Source organism: Antechinus flavipes, chromosome 3 (genome assembly GCF_016432865.1).
Source record: "Antechinus flavipes isolate AdamAnt ecotype Samford, QLD, Australia chromosome 3, AdamAnt_v2, whole genome shotgun sequence".
Taxonomy (NCBI): Eukaryota; Metazoa; Chordata; class Mammalia; order Dasyuromorphia; family Dasyuridae; genus Antechinus; species Antechinus flavipes.
In genome coordinates this window covers 567,692,934-567,719,091 of record NC_067400.1, presented here as the reverse complement: position 1 = coordinate 567,719,091, position 26,158 = coordinate 567,692,934, and the positions used below count along the sequence as shown (strand labels likewise).

At 38.2% G+C, this 26,158-nt stretch overlaps 1 protein-coding gene across 8 annotated transcripts in view; it reads right to left on the bottom strand.

Moving 5' to 3' along the window:
- KPNA6 (karyopherin subunit alpha 6) overlaps nt 1-26,158 on the bottom strand; it is a 61,512-nt gene that overhangs the window by 14,704 nt on the left and 20,650 nt on the right. For 3 of the 8 annotated variants that reach the window (XM_051987817.1, XM_051987819.1, XM_051987818.1), the window contains exons 1-5: nt 23,812-23,941; nt 4,593-4,726; nt 3,367-3,459; nt 2,572-2,671; nt 1,558-1,652 (exon numbers count right to left, since the gene is read on the bottom strand). In XM_051987817.1, the coding sequence (XP_051843777.1) occupies nt 1,558-1,652; nt 2,572-2,671; nt 3,367-3,459; nt 4,593-4,726; nt 23,812-23,845 (456 nt within the window). In that variant the 5' untranslated portion in view covers nt 23,846-23,941. Of the gene's footprint in view, nt 1-880; nt 1,013-1,557; nt 1,653-2,571; nt 2,672-3,366; nt 3,460-4,592; nt 4,727-15,474; nt 17,584-23,811; nt 23,943-26,158 lie in introns of those variants that run through there. The other 5 variants (XM_051987816.1, XM_051987823.1, XM_051987824.1 and 2 more) reach the window with 5 other exon arrangements.

The following is a 26,158-nucleotide window of genomic DNA, read 5'->3' as shown; positions in this document are numbered from 1 at the left end:
TCAGGATGCTCCCAGGGTCTTCCTAGGTAAAGCTTCTGGACTATGTATGGTCAGTCATCACTAAGCACCTCAGGTCACCAAAAAAATTCTAATGTACATAAAATGAGGGACTAAACTGAATATGAAACATCAAGGACTAACAAGCACTTCTTGTACAGTGTGAACAAATCTCTCTCCCCCTCTCATCTGTGAAGTTTCCTCATCTGTAACATGGGGAACATTACTTGGCTACTTCTATCTTCACAGAGAATGCCACAGAAATGCTGACTGTTGTTATACAGAAAGCAAGTGACCCTGAAAGATGAGCTTTTTTTTTTTTTGGTGACTACTCTGTTCCCAAGGCTCAAAAAAACTTCTGGAACCAGCAGAACTTAATAGAATATAACAGGCCCAGAGAGAAATCTTGGCAGAAGCCCACAAAAACTCAGATGAGGAAAGGGGCTTAAGAAGTTGTCTAGCACAAATCAGCCTGCACTGGGATGTCCTTTAAAATCTTCCTGACTAGTGGGCATTCTGTCTTTGGTTAAAGGTACGAAGGAAAGATTTCCTGAGACAGAGGAGGGGAAGCTAACTGAGCTGGGATTCAAGCCCCAAGATGATCTTTTCATGGCACTGAGGTGTCTATGGCTCACAGGGCCAGAGCCAGTTCTGAATGGCTTAGCCCTCAGGCCCAGTCCCTTCCCCACCACTATCTCTAAACCGCAGCAACATCTAAGGCAATCTGGTCCAGGCCTTCCTGGAATAAGGGGGAGGCCAGTCCGGCAGTAGCATCTTTAGAGACCTTGGATAAGGCCTTTACAAATGTCTGGTCACTGCCTCAGTCAGAACCTAGGGGAGGGAGACTGTCTTGACCCTGCACTCTGTCCTACCAGCTCATTACCTGTTCTTGTACATCCTCAAAGTCTGAGTTAAGTAATTCTATGAAGATAGGGACAGCCCCAGCTTCAATGACAATTTTGGTCTGTTGTGAGGTTCCGGAGGCAATGTTGGTCAGGGCCCAGGCAGCTTCAAACTGAAAGAAGTACGGTGGGAAATGGATTATTGGTGTCTGTGTTGGGGAGACAGGAGCTGCAAAGTGTGGGATAGGGTGTGCCCATTAAATGGGTGTATCCCATGGTTTAGGAGGATCCCTCCCCCCTTATGTGGAACAGAACCCAGAGGTTGGTGATTAAGAATTGACAGAAACTGTCTGCTTCCTCCACAGGAGCCCCAAGCCAGACATGCAGTAGGACCCTCCCTAGAGGTCAGGCTGGGGAATCACAGAATGTTAGCGCTGAAAGGGACCTTAGAGATCATTCAGCCCAACCTCCTCATTTTACAGGACTCGAACCCAGGTCTCCTGACTCCCAGTCCGGTGCTCTTTCCATTACACCACGCTGCCTCCCACTCGAGGCTGCCTGGTTTCAGGTGGTCTTGAGGGCGAGGGGAAGGATCCCATTTCTTGCCAGCTGCCTGAGGGGTGTGGGGGAAAGCCCTGTCACACCCTCTCGCTCCCCCGCCCACCACCCAAAGTATAACACAACACCTGGGCAGGCAGCACCAGCTCCCCGTAGTCACCTGTAACGTGCAGTTCTCGCTCCTCTTCAGAAATTCCACAAACCTGTCCACTACTCCAGGGGTATTGATCACCTCGTCTATGGGGGGATTTGGCTCTGAAGGAAAAGGCCGAGAATTAGGAAAGATCCAGGTGATACCTGCTCCCGGCTAACACTAGGTAATTATTTGGCAGTAATAGCCCCAATCCAGTTGGGCTTTCTTCAAGGAACACATACATGGGGGCCTGTCTCAGGATGCTCCCAGGGTCTTCCTAGGTAAAGCTTCTGGACTATGTATGGTCAGTCATCACTAAGCACCTCAGGTCACCAAAAAAATTCTAATGTACATAAAATGAGGGACTAAACTGAATATGAAACATCAAGGACTAACAAGCACTTCTTGTACAGTGTGAACAAATCTCTCTCCCCCTCTCATCTGTGAAGTTTCCTCATCTGTAACATGGGGAACATTACTTGGCTACTTCTATCTTCACAGAGAATGCCACAGAAATGCTGACTGTTGTTATACAGAAAGCAAGTGACCCTGAAAGATGAGCTTTTTTTTTTTTTTTTGGTGACTACTCTGTTCCCAAGGCTCAAAAAAACTTCTGGAACCAGCAGAACTTAATAGAATATAACAGGCCCAGAGAGAAATCTTGGCAGAAGCCCACAAAAACTCAGATGAGGAAAGGGGCTTAAGAAGTTGTCTAGCACAAATCAGCCTGCACTGGGATGTCCTTTAAAATCTTCCTGACTAGTGGGCATTCTGTCTTTGGTTAAAGGTACGAAGGAAAGATTTCCTGAGACAGAGGAGGGGAAGCTAACTGAGCTGACATCTCCCTGATGGAGCCATCTCCTCCTCTGTGTCTGGGGCCAAGAATCACTCTGATTTCTCTGCTTTTCGCCTATCACTGAGGGTTTTTAAAGATAGTCAACTAGCTTTCCCTTTCCCATGCTAATATCTTTAATTTTTTAAAAAGAGAAACATACTTCCAAGCTGTGCCACTAATTTCTTTCTGAGAGAAGAGTGTCTTACCCTTTGAGAGCAGTTTGCGGAATTTCTGTGTGGTTGCTAACTGCAGGTCAGAGTCTTCAGAAAAGAGCATCTCCACCATCTCTCTTGTGATCACTCTATCCTAGAGGGAAAGGACAGAGCTGGGACTCGATGAGTAACCAGAAAATCCAGCCTCCAAAACCCAAGAGCCTCTTTGGCTCATACCCAGAGTATGAGAAAGACTATCTACTATGGAAAGACTCTTTGGAATAGTAAGAAAATGCAAATAAAAAAATACTGTTCTAGGATTTAATATTAGAAGTGACATTCAAAATCATTTATTCCAATTGTCTCATTATAAACAAAAGAAAATCAGGCCTTTGCCAATGTCAAACAAGTTCTAAGTAGTAAAACTAAAGTCCCTTCATGCTAAACCTAGTCTGTCTACTATATTTATTCCCTTCACATTCACTGAAGAGAGAAATTCACTCAACAAAGAAAATACTTTTAAGTTCTAGCTCATCTACTGCTGCCAAATAGCTAATGAGGGGAAAAAAATTGGGGATGCTCAAACTCTATTCTAACAACTTCTAAGGACTCTGGGATGGAAAAACAATTATCATTATTTTTCACAACTTCGCTTGGCATCTGGTCTATGAGGACTATTAGGATCACAACTGGTCTAACTAAGGATGGTACTTTTTAAAGAAGGCAATAGTGACAACAAAAAAGAACCTTCCCAGTGCAATCATGGATGTTAACAGGAACCAATATGACATGCCCAGTTTTAAATCTGTGAAAATAGGAAATCCCCAATATTGCATACTCAGACCTTACCCCAGTGGTGGAGCTGACATAGGAGTCCATGAGTAGTGTGTCAAACATGGCAGCATCTTCACTGATTAGTTCTACATTCCTTCGTTTAAAAAGCTGAATATAAAAGTTAAAAGGGTCGACAGTAAGCACATTTGTTTGTTAGCAGACTCACATATACTATTCCTGGCCTGGCCAGCCCTTCCTCTTTTGGCATCTGTCTATATCTACAATCAAATGACAGTCCAGAAGATGAAATCAACTTGGACAAGACTGATAAGTATAACTTAAACAAGCTCTAAACTCATACCAAGAATCAAAACCATTTGGCAGGGAAACCTTAAATTCTGAAATCAGAATCGTCAACTCTACCTATAGCATCAGAAAAGGTGGATCTAGGAGTTCATAGCAGAAGGTAAAGATGATGAAAAAGAGTTTAGATGCCATTTTGTTTATACCTTATGAATATCTATATGGGAGAAATTGACAACAACAGGAGAGGGGATCATAAACAGACATTTTAGGGGGATAAGAATATGTAAGACATGACCATAGCCCTTGAGTTTACAGACTAGTTGAGGAAGCAAATACATAAAAATAATGTATAAAATATGCTTAAAATTTTTTTATATAGTATTTTAATTTTCCAAACACATGAAAAATAGTTTCCAACATTCACCTTTCCAAAACCTTGTGTTGCAAATTTTGTTGGAATTTTATCCGATATATATTAAACATGTGCAATTCTTCTAAACATATTTCCATATTCATCATGCTTATGCTATACTTTTGACACGAGTCCTAGATGAGTTCTGAGGGAAGAAATTACTTAGAGCTACAATGGTTAATGAAGTTTTATTAAGAGGTAGGATTACTGCTGAATTTTAAAGACCAGGTAACAGACAGACAACTGGAGAGAACTCAAGGCAGGGGAGACGGTGCAAGTTGGGAATTGGTATGAGAAAAAGAGAAAGAGGAGAAAGAGGCGAGAGAGAGAGGCAAGAGAGAGAAAGGTAAACGCAGGACTTATTCTGAGGGAAAAGGAGTAGACTAACTTGGCGGGGACTTTTCTTCCTTCCATTTACCAAAGGGTGGCTTTGCAGGAGGCAGGAATAAGTATTTTCAGAAATGGAGCAGACACTTATTTCCCTTTACAATATTCCACACCAGTCCCCTTAATGAGATTGCAAAAAATTCTTCCCCCATGCTTCCCCCACCTTTGTAGAAGGAGTGATTGGTTCTATCTTTACCTGTTGCTCTCGTTTCTGCTTACGGAGCTGGATTCCCTCTTCCTCTCGTCGCCTTCTCATTTCTTCTGGGTTCAGTGCTTTGTTCTTATAGCTCTTCATCCGGTAATTGTCCTTTCCTGGGCTCGCCATGGTTTCTAGAGAAATCAAACAATGGCAGTCACCTATTATAAGAGAAGATTCCCTCAATGGTTCTCTCCATCCCCTAAAGTGGGCCAAGTCTACAATACTTCCAGCCCTACTCCCAGATCCTCCCACTGAATATAGGTCTTGCTTTTGATTTTTGAAGAGGACCAATAATGATAATCTTAATATAAAAGCATACTTAGAGAACTTGCAAATTAGGGAAACTGGTAAAAAAATTTCCCCCTAAATCCAGAAATAATGACAATAGCTGACATTTATAGAATGCTTTAGGGATGATACAACACTTGTTCTTCTTCCCTTAATCCTCACAATGACCTGTGTGGTAGGACACTTAAGTATTTCAATCTGCATGTCTCATATACAATAAATGCCAGGCCTGCAGATCTCAGATTCAATGTTTTCCTCATTAAGTTATGATGCTTTTCTGGAGATAGGGATTCTATATATATTAAAACAAATAAAAAAAAAGTTTTCTTTACATACCAGATGACTAACAGAATCAATGTTTTGTTGCAATTGAATTACATAGAACAAATGATTCTATGAAAGCACTTTTTCTGGTTCCTATCCATATAATAATTTCTCTAAAGAACTAACACATATACTTGGTATTTTAAGTCAAAAAAGATGAGCTGAGTCTTTATATTTTTTCATTTGCCACATATCACAATTATCCTTCAAATCACAGAAGATCAGTTCACCTAATTTGGAATCAGCAGGTACTTCGAAATATTAGACCAATCTGGTCCTGAAAAAAAAAAGTCTCCTTTACAACATATGAATAGTACATATCTAACCTCTGTTTGAAAACTTCCAATGAAAAGAGATCCACTGTCTTTTGAGGCAACCTATTCCACTTTCAGAATACTAATTTTCCAAATGACTAGTTTATAGTTGCTTCTTTGCAAATGCTATCTAATTCTTTCCTATGGGACCAAGTGGATCTTTGAAATCTACTTGTCTGAAGTATAGAAGAAGCATATTTCAGACATACACCATTATAGAATCATATAACTGGAGACTTGCAAGGGATGGTAAAGGTTACTTAGGTTTGTCTGGATATCTTGAACAAGTCTCAATTTCCATGGCCTTCAGTTGAGGCCTTCCAGGTCAATAAGGACCTGTAAAGTGCTTACTACATTTGTGTGAAAACTTTTTTGTAATTTTGCTCATATAATTCCTGACTTTCCTTTGGTAGGTAGATTCCCAAATATTTTATGCTATCAACAGTTATTTTGAATGGAATTTCTCTTTGTATCTCTTGCTCTTGGATTTTGTTGGTGGTGTATAAGAATGCTGAGGATTTATGGGGATTTATTTTGTATCCTGCTACTTTGCTAAAATTATGAATTATTTCTAATAGCTTTTTAGTAGAATCTCTGGGGTTTTCTAGGTATACCATCATATCATCTGCGATTATTATACACTTCAACAACGATATTGTATGAGGATGTATTCTGATGGAAGTGGATTTCTATGACAAAGAGACCTAACTGAGTTTCAATGGATAAATGATGGACAGAAACAGCTACACCCAAAGAAGGAACACTGGGAAACGAATGTGAACTATTTGCATTTTTGATTTTCTTCCCGAGTTATTTTTACTTTCTGAATCCAATTCTCCCTGTGCAACAGGAGAACTGTTCGGTTCTGCAAATATGTATTGTATCTAGGATATACTGCAACATATTTAACATATATAGGGCTGCTTGCCATCTTGGGGGGGGGTGGAGGGAGGGAGGGGAAAAACGAAACATAAGCGAGTGCAAGGGATAATGTTGTAAAAAATTACCCTGGCATGGATTCTGTCAATACAAAGTTATTATTAAATAAAATAAAATTTAAATTAAAAAAATTACATACATATGAAATATAAATAGTAAACTGTAGGTAAAAGATCTATTTGATTCCTAACATACCAGGCTATCCAAACTTAGAAGATCTCTAGTGAAGTAGAAGAGAGAGGAACAAGTATTTAATAAACAATTATGTTCAGGGCATGGTGCTAAACATTCTACAAATGTTATTTCATTTAGACATCAAGTGAAACCTTTTGTTTTCTAATTTTAGGTAAGATTTTGGAAAGTTTTTCCTTAGATCAAGCCTAAATTTGAATTGCTTTAAACATTCTACTACCCTGTCACTAGATGACACTTAAAGGCAACTACCAGTTTCACTTAAGTAATCTCCAGAATAAATATACCCCCACTTTCCATGTCATCAGCACCTCTGTCTTTTCACCAACCCCTGAGTCAGGCCCTCATCACTTGGACTCCTGAATAGTCTGCTAATTGGTCTTCCTCCATCTAGTCTTGCTCTGTCCCCTATTCACTGTTCCCACAACTGCCAGAGATATTCCTAAAAGAGAATTTTACTCTCACTCTCTTAACTCAAGAAACTCCTGGGGTTCTCTTTGCTTCTTAGATAAAATAGAAACACCTTTGTTTAGCACTAAAGACCTTCCTAATCTAACTCCAATTTACCTTTTCAGATAAGTGGCACAAAATTTATTGGCTCTTAAGATTATACTCAAGTAACACTTTCTTCTAGGAGCCTTGGTTAGTTTCAACCTCTAGAACTTAAAGTCTTTTCTTAAGAATTACTTTGTATTTATTTTGCATAATTCTGTACTGATTAATCCAGGAATTTAGCTGTATCTCTAGGGAAGTCACTTAAGGGCAGGGAATACACAGCTTTTGTTTTGCAATTCCCATAACTTAAGATAGTACCTGATAAGTAATAAAATAAATCCCTACTTAGATATATAGAGAAGGGAAAGGCTGCCCTAAGTATCAATAATCCAGACTTAATTTTATCAGGAATCTTCAAAGAAATGCCTAGGTAGATCCATAAGGATATAAGGCATAATTATAATAAATGATTATTCATGTGAAAGGACTTGTGTCTATCTTTAGATTTGAAGATCAGTGGCTCCTTCCACTATCCCAAGTTGCCTCCCATGGAAAAAATGAGTTTTTGTGTTATTTAGCTGTTTTGGGGGCATAAGAGATGAAAAGAGGACCCCTACCCCAAGGTTTTAAATGCCATCAGCATTAAGGTACACGTCCAGAGCCCCACACCAGGTCTTTTCTACAATAATAAGGAAGAGGGGCTCACCAGAGAAACCTGGGTCTGAACTAAATTGTCCCTACCCCCATTCTGATCCATCTACCCAATGCTCTCTGCTCAACTAGTTGCATTAACTGGTAGAAGAGGTTCTGGAACTTCCAGTAGACAATAGATGCTATCTGCAATTAGCTTTGATTTAGGATTCATTTTGCATTATGTTCAAGATTTGGATAACTCTCCCTTTCCTGTTTATGAAATCTAGAGTCTTTCCACCATTTTTGTCTTTGGGAATAGTAGCTAAAAACAGCCTTTTCCTTCTCATTCTGTCCCCAACCCTAGCTATTTGTAAAGGCCACCAGCGAAATAGGTAATGGTGGTTCTGACTGACTAGAAGCAGAACTGTCCTCTCCATTTCTCATTTCTAGAATTCATCTACCTTTTGCAATTGGAGGCAGAAGAGAGCTTAAGAGATCATCTAATCCAATCTTTTTATTTTATAAACCATACATTCAGAAGTGGAAGGGATCTTAGGAGCCAATGAATCCAATGAATTTTACAGGCAAGTATACTGAGTGTGGAGAGGTCAAGGAGTTCAGGGCTAAACAGATGTCAAGTAGCAGAGTTAGGGGTCTGAACCCAGCTCTTGTAACTGCTGTTTATGCAAAAACCACTCTTTATGAAAAACTATTTTGCTTAAAGTTAAGACTAGATATGGACAATGTTCAGATTTTAAAATTTCTTTCCAACAAAAAATTTAATAATTTGCATATAACTTTTCCTCCCAGTGCCAAAAAACTCTATGACAGTTATAACCAACTGAGGCAAAATGTAACCCTGGTTTGCCACAGAGTGGCTATGATTTATTTCTTCAAGTAATGTAACAACTTGAACAAATAACACCTTTAAGAGGTCTACAGTTATAGGAATATTTGTATATGGTCTAAAAATATTTTGTAGTATCCTCTGGGATCTTCCCCACTATTTTCTCAGTCACAGAAGAAAGAATAGGGATCCTTCATTGAACATGAATTTTATGGCCACTGCAACCCTTTGTTTATGGGCCACCCTCCTGCTGATAATATGCTCTCAATTTTGCTGATGACTAGTTCAGAATGCACCTGCTGCCTGAACTGTTTAGAACTTTCCAGCTTAGCAGGATCATCCAGAGCTTGTGTTCTGTTACACAGCCTTTGAGAAACCAGGGTCATCTCCAAGATACAAGGCAACAGCCCTACTTCTGAAAACAAAATTAGAAAAGGATGATTTCATCCTCATATTCCAGAGGTACTTGGGGTATCAAGTGCCATCTCTATTTACCTTCAAACAAAGTTTCTTAAACAGATATTTTTGTTCAGTTCCAAATTTTTTTCCTCTTTTGCCCCTTCTTTAAAAAGGAAAGCAAATTGATATACATTATACATGTGCAGCCATGTAAAATATATTTCCATATTAGCCATGTTATAAAAGAAAACAGAACAAAACTCAAGAAAAATAAAATTTAAAGTAGTATGCTTTTCCTATTTTCACTTTTTTTCTTTTTCTTTCTTGTGGTTATACCCTATAGTTTTGATTTTTCTTTCACAACCTAAGATGGAAATATGTTTAAAATGACTGTACATATATAACCTATATCAGATTGTTTGCTTCCTTAGTAAGGAAGAGAAGGAGGAAAAAAAAAAAAAAAGAACTCAAAATCTTGCAAAAGTGAATGTTTAAAAGTATCTTTACATATAATTGGGAAGAATAAAATACTATTAAGTGGAGGGAAAAAAGTCTACAATCCCCAAAGCTTAAAAAAAAGGTATGCTTTGATCTGCATCCAGACTCCCATCAGTTCTTTCTCTGGAGGTGAATAGTATTTTTATAAGTCCTTTGGATTTGTAATAGAGTTTTTTAACCTGAGATCCATGAACTTTTAAAAAAAAATACTGATAACTGTATTTCAGCACAATTGGTTTCCTTTATAATCCTAAATATTTTACTTAATGTATTTAAAAATGTTATTTTGAGAAACTGTTGACAGGCTTCACCAGACCTCAAATGGAATCTAATGACGCAAAGAATATTGAATATTTGGCATCAATTTGTGGATGACTGATTAATCAATGGGTTATAAAAAGGAAAGCAAACACCATAAACTTTGGACTTAGTGTACACTAAGAAATGATCAAATCCAATTGGTTTTGAAAACCAAGATCCAAAAGAAAGAAAAGTGACTCTCACAAGATCACCAAAGATTGGTCTAAGGCCAAGACCTGACCTGGATGTTCTCCAGTTGTCTGGGGCACCAGAACTATCCCCACAGTCACAAGTGGAGACTTGTAACCAGGACTTTCCAGAGCACACTTAGGGCTATGTCAGCCCCTGGGTTCTCACTGCAAAGTCAGTGAGTACATCAGAGCTTCATCCACTTAATATTAAATAAATGAAATAAGATGGAGGGTTGAATGGAGACAACCCCATATCCACAAAGAACTGCGTTCCAGTCCTATCTTGGGCAAGTCAACAGTATTCTAAGCCACTCTAAGATTCTAATTAGATTACAGAGAAGGGTTTTTCCTCACCAGGGTTTTTTCTTTACTACAGGTTCAATCCCCATCATTCATAAACCTTTAAGTGTCTAGGGGTATAAACTACAATGTAAGATAGAAAAGCCTGGACTTCTCAAATATTCCTCGAACTTATTACAGTCTAGAAGGATAAGATAATATTACAGAATAAATTTCACGAAAGAAGTGAAATAATTTGGAGTGTCTTGAAGGAAATTCTATAGGCAAGGAGGAAGAAGGCACAAAATCCTAAATGTGGGAGTTTGAAGGGTGACAGAAAACAGAACAATTCAGATGAAGGGTAGAGTATTTGGAGAATAGAAATATGAGTGTAAAGTAGAGCAGTGTCAAGGGGTGGAGGGGTTTGAATGTGTACTTTAATTTGGAGGCAAAAATGATCCACTTAAAAATTTTGAGCTGCTATACTATGCCAGATCTATGCAATAAAAAAATGATTCTAGTTAACAGTATGAAATCTTGATTGTATATGGGACTAGGAAGATTTTTGTTATAGTTGGGGCAGGCAGGGAAGATCTGGTAGTTTGTTTAAGGTGATGTTCTTTGCCTAAACTGAAGCCCATCACTACCAAATTGCCTTCTTATTTGGAAAACAATGGTCAAATACCTATGCATTGTTAGTGGAGTTGTGAAATGATCCAACCATTCTGCAGAGCAATTTGGAATAAAATTACTGATAACTGTATTTCAGCACAATTGGTTTCCTTTATAATCCTAAATATTTTACTTAATGTATTTAAAAATGTTATTTTGAGAAACTGTTGACAGGCTTCACCAGACCTCAAATGGAATCTAATGACGCAAAGAATATTGAATATTTGGCATCAATTTGTGGATGACTGATTAATCAATGGGTTATAAAAAGGAAAGCAAACACCATAAACTTTGGACTTAGTGTACACTAAGAAATGATCAAATCCAATTGGTTTTGAAAACCAAGATCCAAAAGAAAGAAAAGTGACTCTCACAAGATCACCAAAGATTGGTCTAAGGCCAAGACCTGACCTGGATGTTCTCCAGTTGTCTGGGGCACCAGAACTATCCCCACAGTCACAAGTGGAGACTTGTAACCAGGACTTTCCAGAGCACACTTAGGGCTATGTCAGCCCCTGGGTTCTCACTGCAAAGTCAGTGAGTACATCAGAGCTTCATCCACTTAATATTAAATAAATGAAATAAGATGGAGGGTTGAATGGAGACAACCCCATATCCACAAAGAACTGCGTTCCAGTCCTATCTTGGGCAAGTCAACAGTATTCTAAGCCACTCTAAGATTCTAATTAGATTACAGAGAAGGGTTTTTCCTCACCAGGGTTTTTTCTTTACTACAGGTTCAATCCCCATCATTCATAAACCTTTAAGTGTCTAGGGGTATAAACTACAATGTAAGATAGAAAAGCCTGGACTTCTCAAATATTCCTCGAACTTATTACAGTCTAGAAGGATAAGATAATATTACAGAATAAATTTCACGAAAGAAGTGAAATAATTTGGAGTGTCTTGAAGGAAATTCTATAGGCAAGGAGGAAGAAGGCACAAAATCCTAAATGTGGGAGTTTGAAGGGTGACAGAAAACAGAACAATTCAGATGAAGGGTAGAGTATTTGGAGAATAGAAATATGAGTGTAAAGTAGAGCAGTGTCAAGGGGTGGAGGGGTTTGAATGTGTACTTTAATTTGGAGGCAAAAATGATCCACTTAAAAATTTTGAGCTGCTATACTATGCCAGATCTATGCAATAAAAAAATGATTCTAGTTAACAGTATGAAATCTTGATTGTATATGGGACTAGGAAGATTTTTGTTATAGTTGGGGCAGGCAGGGAAGATCTGGTAGTTTGTTTAAGGTGATGTTCTTTGCCTAAACTGAAGCCCATCACTACCAAATTGCCTTCTTATTTGGAAAACAATGGTCAAATACCTATGCATTGTTAGTGGAGTTGTGAAATGATCCAACCATTCTGCAGAGCAATTTGGAATAAAATTATGCATTAATATCCCAATTTTCCCACAACCCCTCTAACATTTATTATCTTTTCCTATCAAGTTAGCTAATCTGAGAAGTGTGAAGTGTATCTGAGAGCTGTCTTAATTTGTATTTTTCTAATCAGTAGTGATTTAGCTGCTCATTATTTCTTATAAAACACTTGAATTCCATCATAATCACATAGCCCCAACTCGTTCAGCCATTTCTAATTGATGTGCATCCCCATCAATTTCCAATTCCTTGCTACCACAAAAAGAGCTGCCACAAACATTTTTGCACATGTGGATTCCTAGGCTTTTATAGGGTGCTGAAGACTCCAATAACCTCAGGTTTTTCCTGGTTGTCATCCCAATTCAAAGGAGGAAAAAGACTCCTTGTGAAGGAAAAGGACTACTTTTAAAGGAATTATCAGGTCAATGGACACACCTTCTACCAAAACAAGGAAACGATAGCCATACACAAGGTATACACTTTGGTTTGTCCTATTGTCATCTACTATATCATTCCATTTTCATGAATGACTGAACAGAAATCCCAGATTTCGTGGGCATAGAACTGAAATCACAAGACCTCATCCTCAGTCCCAGTTACGCTGCTTGGACAAAGGGGATCATGATTCAATTTTTCCATTTGCCACATACAGTCTCCTAAGTGAAGATCCCAACATTATTCTTGTCTGTCTTCAAATGTGTTTACTCTCTTATTTAAAATACTCTTTCTTCCTTTTGCCTGTTTATCTTTCAAAGCCCAAATCAAATCCTGGCTTCTATGAATTGCAAATAATTGATGCCTCCATTAGGATCACACCATTTAGAGCTCAGAACGAATTTAGAAATCTTCTAGTCCAAACCCCTCATTTTATAGATGAGGAAAGTGGCTTAGAAAGATTTTTTTTTCCCGTAGTAGTAAAATACCTTGATGACAGTTAAGTAGCTGAGCTAGGATTCTATATCAGGTCCCCAGACTTTAAATCTACTACCACATTAACTCCCTTCCTATTCAGAGATACTCAAGAAATATCCTGAAAAACTCAAGAGAAAAGGCTTGAATTTATATATAATACACTATAATGTTAACAAAGCATTTTTCTTATAACAATTTTTATGAAGATGTAAGCATAGTGGCTGAGCTCCAGATCTTCTGTCTCAAAAGACCAGTATTTCTAAAGATTATTCTCTAATCTGTATGAAGGATATAAATTAGTGCTGTAAAAGGGGACTGGGAAGCCTATGAGATGATGAAATTGTGATGACATGAAGGGAAAATTCCAATAAAGAAAAAAGGAATTTACTTTAAAAACAAAAAACAAAGCAACATAGGGAATACATCAATCAACATAACATTAAAAAAAATAAAATTAATATATATAAACACATACACACTAGCTAAATGCAAGTACAGATAATAAAGAATAAATACAAAAGTCTGCCAGTTTTATATGAGTAGTTATTAATAGGGTCAATGTTAACTGAAAAGATCTTCAGTCCAGAAACTCGGGGATTTGTACTTGGACCTATGCTATTTAACTTTTCTGTCAATGATTTATTATACACTTAAAAAAGAAAAGGAGGCTATAAATTAATAGAGTTCAAGGTTTCATGTACAACCGTCTCTGTTTTATTGTGTATATGAAAATTCTTATTTTAGTTGACATTGAGAATAAAAAATGTTATCAATGTACTGGATAAAGACATAACTGGCATGATTATTGAATATAGATGACACAAAGCTATCTGAGAGGGACAGCTAAATTACTGGAGGACATTCAGGATCAAAAAGAAGTATATTCACAGGTTGGAATATTGGGTCAAATCTAATAAAGATGAAATTTATTTAATAAAGATATTTGTAGAATCTAACACTTGGGTTCAAAAATTAAACTTCATACATGTAAGATGGGGGAGATATCTAGGAAGTTTAGTGGAGTGAAATTTCAACAATTTTACAACAGTACAATAAAGTAACCACTCAAAGCCTGAGGGCACAGCTGGACTGGTCCTTTCACTGCAATCCACTCCAGGCAGACTATATTTGGTATATTATGTTCCAGGCCCAAGATAGTAACCCTGGATGAGTCACTCCTGTCAGTCTTAGTTTCGTCGACTATAAAATGGGGATGATGATAATTGCACTGACCTTCCAGAGCTGTGTACAATGCCTACCCCACAGAAAGTGCTATCCAAGTGCCAGGAGCTATTATCACTACTACTCCCCCGACTTGTACTGTTATAGGCAAACATCTAAGGAAAGGCACTGATAGAGAGCACATCTCCAGAAGCTTGACTTTGGTGATGAAAGGCCTTGGGTCCCTATGAGAGGAGGAGGAGTAGAAGGTGCTGGGGATATCCAGCCTGGAAAAGAAAAGACCTGGTGAGCATATGAAAGCTGTCTCCAAGTACCCAAGGGGCTGTTGTAAGGGAGAGGGATCTGTCTTGTTTTACTTGACTCCAAAGAGCAAAATAAGGAGCAAAGGAAAATTGGAGGAAAAGGAAAAATTGCAAAGAGGCAGGTTTAGGCTTGGTCTGCACAGAAAAATTTCCTACAGAAGAAATTACCCAAATGTCGACTGGATTGCCTGGAGGGAGCGGGTGCCCTTCTCAGTGGAAGTCTTCAAAGACTAGATTACTACTTCTAAGTATGTTTTAGAGGAGTCTTTTCTAGTTTTACAAGTTAGACTAGAATGCTCCTAAGGTTCCTTCCAACTTTGGAGTCCTGCAATTCTATGACTTTTATGGCAGTCTTAAGGCTCCAGAGATTTAAAAATGAACTTGTGATATTAAAAATAGAAAGTGAAAAGACTGGGCAGATAGGAATGAAGGATAATTTGCCAATGGAGTACAATAACATGAAGGACATTTAAATGAGCTGTTGACACCCAATGGAGCTGTGGTGGAGAGGTAAAGACTGGCAAGCTAGGCTAGGATTTCCCTGGGATGAAAGAACACTACCAGCTTTTACAACATGTCAAATTTATGGCCACACTAAGCATGGTCCAAATCCACCTAGTACAAAAGCAAAGAAGTTTGTGATGCCGTTTGGACATTCCTAGGAAACTAATGGTTGCTGAGTACAGACGGGTAACAAAAGGTTGCCATGTTGCCTAGTGAGTCTCATTACCTGACAGCTGCTTTTTCATGACTGAGATCCAGATCTACCCAGGGTGGCTGCTCCTCCACTTGCCTCGGCACAAAGCTGACAAGGAGAACTGGAAGGATGATTGTGTGACTATTTTTATTTCCATAGCAACAAGGGGAATCTCACAAACACTGGCTTATGACTTCATTGGAGGATCTTGAAAGAGGAGCTACAATGATTAGAAGTGGGGAATTTACATTGAAAACATTACCTTAAAAGAAAAACTATACCTCAGAATAAGATCCAAAGAAGAAACATTATCAGAGAGATTCCCTTTAGATCAATGTCTGTGCCTATGTCATGGGCCAAGAAGGGCTCCTTTCAGGCTGGTGATGGAAATATATACTTACCTCTACTATTTAGGTACTTGCTATTTAGAAGACCTTAAATTAGTTGTATAATTTTTCTAGGCCTCAGCTTTTTATAGCTGTAAAATGGGGGACAGGGGAGAAGGGAAATCGGCTAGTTTTTATGGACAGAGGTAGTCCATATGGCAGTACAGGTAGTTACCTAGATCTGGATTGGCCTGCGTGATCCCCATTGTAGTTATTAATAGTCATCAATTTAGAAGGAAGTTTCCAGCAGAATGCTCTAGTCTTATGCTATTAACTATCAATCAGCCAGGTACCAGGCTAAGTGTACTAGAGATTTATTTTTAAAGGTAAAAATAGTTTTTGCTCTCAAGAAGCCTATATTTTAATATAATTTGGATGAGACAAAGATAGCATACTAAACACATCTGTAGACATAAAGGAAGGAAAGAATTAACCTGATGACAAAGTTAGAATCCAAAAAAGATCTTGGATGAGTTAGGACAATAGGCCAAATATACCAAAATTATTTCTTTTTTTTGGCTCACAACATTTTTTTTTAAAGAAACATGATTTAAAAAAAGAAGAAACATTATCTTAAAAAAAAATAGCCCACTGTCTTTCAAAGATCTTTAAGCAACAACCAAAAAACACCTCCAAAACAATACCCCCCCCCAAATGCACCCAGGATTGGTTTTTTTGTTTTTTAAATCATCATGTATACCTGGGAGTGACGTCAGTAAGACTCACCTCTTCAAGCTTAGCATAGTATTTTGCACTATATGTTTAATAAATTTATGCTTATTGGCCGACTAATGTGTATTAGTTTTTCCCAGATCAGTGATTCTCAAACTTTTTGGTCATAGGATCCTTTCTTAAAAATTGAAGACCTCACCTTTAGGAACTCTTATTTACATGGGTTATGTTTATCAATGTTTATCTTATTAAAAATGAAAATGTTTTAGTTAAAATGCCTTAGGGGATTTTCCAAATGGGTCTCAGGGACACTAGTGACTCCTAGACCACACTTTAAAAAATGTTGGCCAAGATTAATGGATCTTTTTTTGGGTCATAGACCTTTTTGGCAATCTAGTGAGGGGCTATGAAACTCCTCTCAGTTATAGTGCTAAAGTTCTAAGTCCTCAGGCCCTAATCATTTATCCAGCTTATTTTCATCCTACTGACAATTAGCAAAGAAAACTTCCAGATTATGGGATCAGGGAGACAGAATGGATTCAATACATATTCAAGTCAGGTGAAATAAGATTATAGCTGGGATGCTTATCAGCTTTTTTTCCTGATAATTGTTCTTTAAAACATAGTTCAGGGTCTAGGAGTCAAAATGATTCTTCTGAAGCCAATTTCAAACTATAGCTATTTCTCCTCCCTCCCCCCCCCAAAAAAAATCCAGTAGGCCTGGCATAAGGAGATGGGACTGGAAACCCAAGCTAGAACTCAGGCTATCAGGCCTGGGACAACCATAGCTCCTCTACACCCCTTGTTGGAGAGCCCGAATTCTTTTAGTCCACTGCAAAAGCTCATTTTGGGGACTGCTTCTGGTAGGAATTACAAGAGTCCTATAATGAAAAATGTAAATTGGTCTACAAATGAGAGGTAAACGAGGCCTCTTTTAAAAAAGAGAAAAAACTCAGTGGAATAAGTGTATACAATGGAACTTTTGAAAGTTCAGAAGAAACAAAACCTGACACTGAAATGAAATATAATGCTTGGGTATCAAGAGTCATTTAAAGAAGAGAGATGGTGAGAGGCTTGGGAGAAGAGAAAAGTATTCAAAAGGCTTTTGCTGTCAAGTTTAAAAATCTTCTGTTTAAGTTTTGGAGTTTTTCTAACATTAAAAAAAAAGAAGTTCAATTTTCCTCACTGTGGAATTCATTTTCTTTCTTTTCCTTTCTACAACTGGCTTATATGAGCCCACTTTGTTTCAACTTCAACAAAATACAATTCTTTTGAAGATGAGGTGTAGAAGGAAGATGGATACGAAACCTATGTTTAAGTCCCAATGTTATTCATGGTCCCCACTCCCTGCTTTCAGCATACCCAAACCCATCCATGTTCCAAAAATCCTCCAGATTTGACTTTGATATGGCCCTTTCCCTTTAATTCAACTTTGTTTTCATGAGATTCAGCAAGTTTAGGAATTTAAGTCAAAATGTGTCTAGAAAAGACACTTTTTATTACATTTCTTTCCATAAACATATTAAAGGGACAACTGGGACAGCCTTTGTGGGGGATATTCAGCCATTGATGGGCCAGGATTCTCTGGTCTACATTGGCAGGGGCATGGCACACACACAGCAGGGTGGCACACAGTGTTGGGATTTCAGAATTGAGATGATGTCTGTCTGAGATTGCTTCCAGCTCCAGCTCAATTTTCTCATTTTATGAAGAAATACCTATTTTTTTTTTTTTGGGGGGGGGGGGAGAGGTACAAGGCAATTGTAGTTAAGTGATTTGCCTGGGGTTACACAGCTAGGAAGTAGTGTCTGAGACTAGAGTTGAACTCAGGCCCTCCTGATTCCAGGGTCAGTGCTCTATCCACTATGCCATCCAGCTGCCCCAAGAAGTATTTAAAGAAGGCAAAACAGCTTTTCCCCAAGCCAGAATGTTGGGGGAGGGGGAGCAGAAGTAGCATTTCAATGCAAATCTTGTGGTTTCACTTCTGTACCAAACTGTTTGTTACTTACATTACTTAGACCTCAGAAATTATCGAATCTTAGATTTCAAGAGGCAGCCTGGAATAATGGACAGAGGGCTAGACTTGAAGCTGAGAAGATCTGAATTCAAACCTTAGCTCAAATACATACTAGCTGTGCCACTTGATCCTGTCTGCCTCGATGAGGATCACACAAGATAAATATGTAAAGCCCTTCTCAAATCTTTTTGGGTGCTTTATAAAGGCTCGCTTGTAGAGGGCTGAAACTATTGAGTCAATGCACGGAGGTCAGGACTACCAAGCACTTGAGGCTAACTACAGATTGGACAGTACTCTATGGGCATATGCTTGGAAAATGGTCCTTCCCACTATCCTGTACTGGCTCAATGATTGGTGTATACAAAAGATTGTAGGAGGGACTAGGGGGTGTGGAGTAAGACGAGCCAGGGTCAACTCTTGGCAGTAGACGAGGGAGAAAGTGGTTGTGGAGATTCTGTTTCCATTCTGTTCAATCCTGCGTCTAAGACCAAGAATAAAGACTGAGGACTTTTGCTTATCCTGACTCTGGCTGATTTTGAGGTATCCAGGGTGTGAGCGCAGTCGTTACATTCGCTACTCAGGAAAACTTTATAAAGGGGCTTAGTCTTCAATCCTTTTGAACCTTAGTAGACTGTTTAAGAGTTGAACAATTCGAAAAAGTCAACTCTTGTTGACAAAGCTCTTTGATGGTGAGAGTGCTCAGAGGCAGCTCTCTTATTCTGCTCCATCACCCGATGTTTACTCACAGATGGTGCCACAAGGTTAAAACCTGTTTTCCTCACAACTGTCATTGGAGGAGAGAGGATGATGTGAATCAGAGAAACAGATTGAGATTTGGAAGCAGAGAGTAAGTGGCTCAAAGCCATCTAGCTAATTCAAGGTTTGAACTAGGCTTCTGACTCCACATCCAGTCCACTACCTACTGGAACACATGGGAGAGCTGCTGAAATATATGGGAGCCACCTGACAGTGGCTGCTAGAGATCCAACCCAGAATGGATCTCCTCGTGTGAGAGGATGATACAAGGAGACTGAGAGGCAGTTACTGTTCTCTGACCTCTCTGACTGACAGGCCCTTGCATTGTCCGACTTCTCTTCTCTTCCCTCTGCCTCCAATTTATCTCATTCCCAGTCTGCAACACCTGTGTCAGCAAAGGCTGCCCTGCAACCCCTTCCAATGTTATGATCCACAGCTGCAGGGCTCTCGGAGAATTGACCTGTCCCTTGACACCAACCTAACAACTTTATTTTATAAAGGACAAGATTAGCAGAGAGATGGCCCAGAAGGCTAGTTATTGATAGAAACAGTACTGGAACCCAAAGGATTTCAATGGTACTTAATGGTTCAAGTGCTAGAGTGGTTTTTCAAAACTTTTCCTCACAAAGACAGGAAGACACTGACTGGGATTTACACTAGATCTAAAAAAAAAAAAAAAAAAAAAAAACCCAGCACATGAGGATGTATTTATCACCTTGTATGTATCATCTGTTTTTTCCTCTATTAAATTGCAACATCTGCTGGTCAACAACATGGATAGGAGAAAATGGATAAATATTTTCAGTGAATTTGTGAACTGAAAAGCCAGGTCAGTTTAAAATTGCATTCTATGTTGGAGGGGATGTGGGAAAGCAGGGACACTGATACATTGTTGGTGGAATTGTGAACACATCCAGCCATTCTGGAGAGCAATTTGGAACTATGCTCAAAAAGTTATCAAACTGTGCATACCCTTTGATCCAGCAGTGTTTCTACTGGGCTTATACCCCAAAGAGATACTAAAGAAAGGAAAGGGACCTGTATGTGCCAAAATGTTTGTGGCAGCCCTGTTTGTAGTGGCTAGAAGCTGGAAAATGAATGGATGCCCATCAACTGGAGAATGGTTGAGTAAATTGTGGTATATGAATGTTATGGAATATTATTGTTCTGTTAGGAATGACCAGCAGGATGAATACAGAGAGGACTGGTGAGACTTACAGGAACTGATGCTAAGTGAAATGAGCAGAACCAGGAGATCATTATATACCTCAACAATGATAACTGTTTGAGGATGTATTCTGATGGAAGTGGAGCTCTTCGATAAAGAGACCTAACTCAGTTTCAATTGATCAAAGATGGGAAGAAGCAGCTACACCCAAAGAAAGAACACTGGGAAATGAATATAAACTGTTTGCATTTTTGTTTTTCTTCCTGGGTTATTTATACCTTCTGAATTCAATTCTCCCTGTGCAACAAGAAAACTGTTCCGTTCTGCACACATATATTGTATCCAGGATATACTGTAACCTATTCAACATGTAAAGGACTGCTTGCCATCTGGGGGAGGGGGTGGAGGGAGGGAGGGGAAAAATCGGAACAGAAGTGAGTTCAAGGGATAATGCTGTAAAAAATTACCTGGCATGGGTTCTATCAATAAAAAGTTATTTAAAAAATAAAATAAAAATAAAATAAAATTGCATTCTACTAGGAGAGTAAGGGTTATGTTCATAGATAAATAACAGACATATACAAATACATAGGAGTGGGGCAGTTAGATGGTGCAGTTATAGAAATACCGGCCCTGAAGTCAGGAAGATCTAAGTTCAAATCCAGCCTCAGATCACTTAATACTTACTAGCTGTGTGACTCAGGGCAAGTTACTTAACCCCAATTGCCTCTCCAAAAAAAAAAAAAAAATTTTTTTTTTTTTAACATGGTATTAGAGGAGGTAAGTAATAACAACCTTGAGAATGAGGGGAGAAAGAGAAGGGAGTAAGCATTTATATATATGCTAGGCACTGTGCTAAAGAAGTGTATTTTCCAAATATCTCATCTGATCTTTACAACCACCCTGAGTTGTAGGTGCTATTATTATCCTCATTTTACAATTGAGGAAACCGAGGAAAATCTTGATTAAGTGACTTGTTTAGGGTCACAGAGCCAGTAAAGGCTGGAAGCTGAATTCAAAAACAAGATTTTTGTAGACCCTGGTTTCTAAGCAGTGTGCTACTAACTGCCCTGAAACCAGGAAAAAGAATCAGAAAAAGTTTTTAAAATGAGGTAATACTTAAGTTAAGCCTTAAAGAGAGCTAGGGGTGTTCCAAGAGTTAGATGAGAAGAATATTCAAAGTATGAGGGCATATGAACCAAGGCTATGGGATGTGAAATTTTTGAGTATGAAGAATACTAAATAATGCAACTTGGCTAAAGAGCAAAATTCATGATGGAGATATTACACAAGAATGCAGCTGATGTTAACAAGATAAGTTTGTGCACAACTCCAGAAGACTCAGTGCCTGCCTCCTGACAAAGAAGCGACATTCAGAGTGCAGGTTAACTTTTTTTTTTTTTTTTTTTAAAGGGTAAAGGTTCTATGTGTACAAAAGTGTTTGTAGCAGCCCTTTTCATAGTGGCAAGAAACTGGAAAGAATGGTTAAATAAATGAATGACTAAATAAGTTGTGGTATATGAATGTTATGGAATATTATTTTTCTATAAGAAATGATCAGGAGGATGATTATAGAAAGGCCTAAGAGACTTACATGAATTGATGCTGAGGGAAATGAACAGAACCGGAAGACCACTATGCACAGCAATAACAAGATTATGTGATGATCAACTTTGATGAACGAGGTTCTTTTCAACAATAAAGTGATTCAAGCCAATTCCAATGGACTTGTGATGGAGAGAGCCATCTGCACCCAAAGAGAGGACTATGGGGACTGAGTGTGGATCACAATACGGTATTTTGACTTTCTGTTGTTGTTTGCTTGCATTTTGTTTTCTTTCTGATCTGGTTTTTCTTTCGCACCAAGATAATTGTGGAAATATGTATAGAAGAATTGCACATATTTAACATAGTGGATTACTTGCTATCTAAGGAAGAAGGGGAAAAGGAAGGAAAAAACACAAGGCTTTGCAAAGGTGAATGTTAAAAATATCTATGCATATGTTTAAAAAAAAACAGTTTTAATTTAAAAAGTTAAATTTTTTTTTTTCAGATGGCCAATGTGGGAATTTGTTTTGCTTGACCATATATTTTCCTTTTTTCTTCAATGGGGATGAGGAATGAGAAGGAAGATTTTCTTTAATTGAAAAAAATGTGTTAAGTAAAAGCAAAACACATGAGATATTAGTGTTTGTCAAAGAGGAGGTTGGGATAATTGAAGCCACTATACAATTTCTTACAATTTCTTAACTGAAATACAGGAAATTATGATTAGAAAGGTAGGTGACTGATTAGTAAAGGAGAAGAGGAGATAATCTAAGCTAATATAAGTGTAACACTGAGACACAGACATAGACACACACACATACACCCCACAAGGAGAGAGGTAAGTATGGAGAAGCTGCCTTCCTCTACATAGGAGTACCTGTAAGGATAAAAATGTGATGATCCCCTCAAGAATAGCATGCATTCTTATTCCTATTTTTATTTTTTTTTAGTCTGGATAACTATATAACCTTGGAGTAGCTTCACATTTAATGAGGCAACTTAAATGTTCTCAGGCTTGTTGAAAGTAGCACATCACCTATAAATAGGATCTGTTTAACTTGGTGGAGTATCTTACACCCAGAGTAGCTTAATACCTTTGGGGAATTCTTCTATTTAAACTTATACTTAGAGTTGGAAAGAAATTTTAGAGATTTTGTTTAAAGCACTAATTTTATTTACACATGAGAAAATTGAGGTCTATGGTGAGTAAATGACTCATTCAAGATACCCTAAGTACTAGAGCTAAGATTCTAATTTGGACCCTGACTCCACATCCATGGCATTACTCAACTTATACATTGGATATGCTTCAGACAAACTCAATTTGATACAAAAATTAATTTTAAAGAATGAAAATTCTTTAGAGCTTAGAGAAATAAATATGCATACATTGCTGGGAACAATGTAAATTACTGCAGTCTCCAAGAGAGCTAACTCTTAACAAATATTATAAAAGTGGGAAATACCCTTTGATAAAGTAACTCTAATATTGGATATGCACTCTAAGGAATTTAAAAAGGAGAGATTTTTTTAAAAAGATGTTCATAGATATTATGTTATAGCAAAAAAAAAAATTTACACAATTCACATTAACAACAATTGAGAAATTAATGGTTTACTCATGAAGAAATCTCTCCCTTCCTATGAAGCCCTTCACAGCCCAACTAAGTTGCTCTCCCTCCATCAAAGATGCCCCTGGACTCACAATCTGGCTTTGTTCCTGCTCCCTACACTCTTAGGTCTTCAGTTTCCTCATCTATAAAAGGAGCTTCTTGAATTCTAGTTCTAATGAACTCCTAGGAAGACCTGGCTCCAACACTTACCTAACCATGAGATCCTGGATAAATCTTGTTCCATCGCTGAGCCTTAGTTTCTGCATCTGAAAAATGGAAATATCTGGACCACCTAGCTGACGAAGTTGTGAGGAGACTGCTTTATAATCATAAAGGGCTTTACAAATGTGACTTATTTCCATCTAGGAAGCAATCATCTGAAGCAAGCTTGCCTGGGAGGCTATTAAACAGCTGCACTGAGTAGATAAGGAAGCTAACTTTCATTTTTCAGCTAATGACAGGATGATCTTCCAGGAGGGGAGGCTGGGCCAGGAGACTATAAACAGGAAGCCAATCAGTCTCTTTAATTATGATCATCACCCAGGCAACAAGCTCAGTTAGTTCTTGAAAAGGGAGGCTTTCTAATGAAATGCTACCACTTGCTGCACTTAACTCAGAAAATGCTAAGGGTTTAAATCAAGACTGATTGCTGAGTATACGCTGTACATCTCAGAAGACCAAGTGAGGTTATAGGTCTTATAACATTAATATAATTATTTAATGGCACGAGGAAGGGAGATGGGAGAAATTAATGAAGAACTCCCCTTAATAAACAGATAGCTTAGCATTTGAACTCTTCCCTCAAATTATTAAGCCTCCTCAATTAAGTCACCCCTTCTCTGCCTGCCCCTTCATTCCCTTTGTACTTCCCCAGTAATTTTTAGGATAGTATAAAGCTCAGTCCTTGGGCAAACAGCACAATTATCATTAGAAAGCCGTTTGCTAAGACAACGTTGTTATTAAGTTGGCCAATAAAATAACAGCCCCACTATTAGACAACAAAGTGACACAGTTCTAAAGCTGGTATGGAAACTTTGGCCTTAATATGCAACCAACTCCAAAATGGAAAAATTTTTTGGGGAAAAGGGAACTATAGGTAAGTAGAATAAAGAACAGGTTCTCTGACTCACCAATTTGGACCCTACTAAATGTGGATGTCCCCTAAAACTCTGTTCTTGGCCCAATTTTCACTATAATTTCTTTCAATGATTCAATCTATTCCCACAGTTTAATTATTACCTCTTTGTGGATCACTCTCAATCTCCAGTCCAATATCACCTGAATGTTTTACCATTATTCACCTTCAAATCAACCTGTCACTAGAGGCCAAAACCAGGGGCAGCTAGGTGAATAGAGCCCTGAAGTCAGGACCACCTGAGTTCAAATCTGGTTTCAGACACTTAATACTTCCTAGCTGTCACTTAACCCCAACTGCCTCAGGGAGAAAAAAAAAAAAAGAGCATAAGATAGAAGCCAAAACCTAGTTTTACCTTATTGCCAAGGAAGATAAAATAAATTCTTTAATCTAGCATTTGAGTCTCTCATTGACCATTCTGGTCTTATTCCACATTATTTTCCTTCAAGCATTCCAGTCAGTTGCTCCTAAGTGGGAATGGGCCACCCACCCCCTCCCTATAACTAGAACTTCTTCTATACTCTACACCTGTTGAAATTTTTTTTCTTCAAGCAAAGCTCAGCTCCAGCATTACCCACTTTTAAGAATCATTAATAGTCCAGGCTGAAGCCTTCTCTTCCTTCTATTTCACTTTGCCTTGTGTAAGGCCAGAGATTGCATCATTTTTCAATTCTATGTTCCCTCTCAAGATTGGACTTTACACATAAAAGATGATCAGTAGAGATTTGTTGAATGAAATAGGGAAGAATACCAGGTCCAAGGCTTGATAAATCATGGATTTTTAAAGGGAGGCAAATAAGCCAAGCTCTAAGTCTGAATTAATAAGACTCTAACAACCAGTGCCTTACCAGTGGAACCCAAACTTCAGTCCCTGGCACCCCTAGCAACTACTCCTCTATCATTGTTTTTGCTTGAGCATTAGCAGCATCCAATCTAGAGTTTATAACTAATCATATTTGAACAAGCAGACAAATAAAAGTTACCAAATATTTATCCAAAGCTGACAAAGCAAATAAAAGAGAGATCATTTCAACTATTAATTCCTTCACTAAGTATCTCTATAAAAATATTCATATGTGGGTAGTTTGTACCAAATACATTTTCATGACATTATCATTAGATATTTCTTCATTTTTATGACAAGTTTTCTTTTCTTTTTTAAATTAAAGCTAATATTTTCTTTCTTTCTTTCTTTCTTTTTTTGCTGAGGCAATTGGGGTTAAGCGACTTGCCCAAGGTTACATAGATAGGAAGTGTTTGAAGTCGGATTTGAACTCAGGTCCTACTAACTTCAGGGCTGGTGCTCTATCAATTGTGCCACCTAGTTGCCCCTACAGATAATTTTTCAATATTGACCCTTGCAAAACCTTTTTTTCAGATTTCCCCTCCTTCCCCCCACTCCCTTCCCTAGATGGCAAGCAA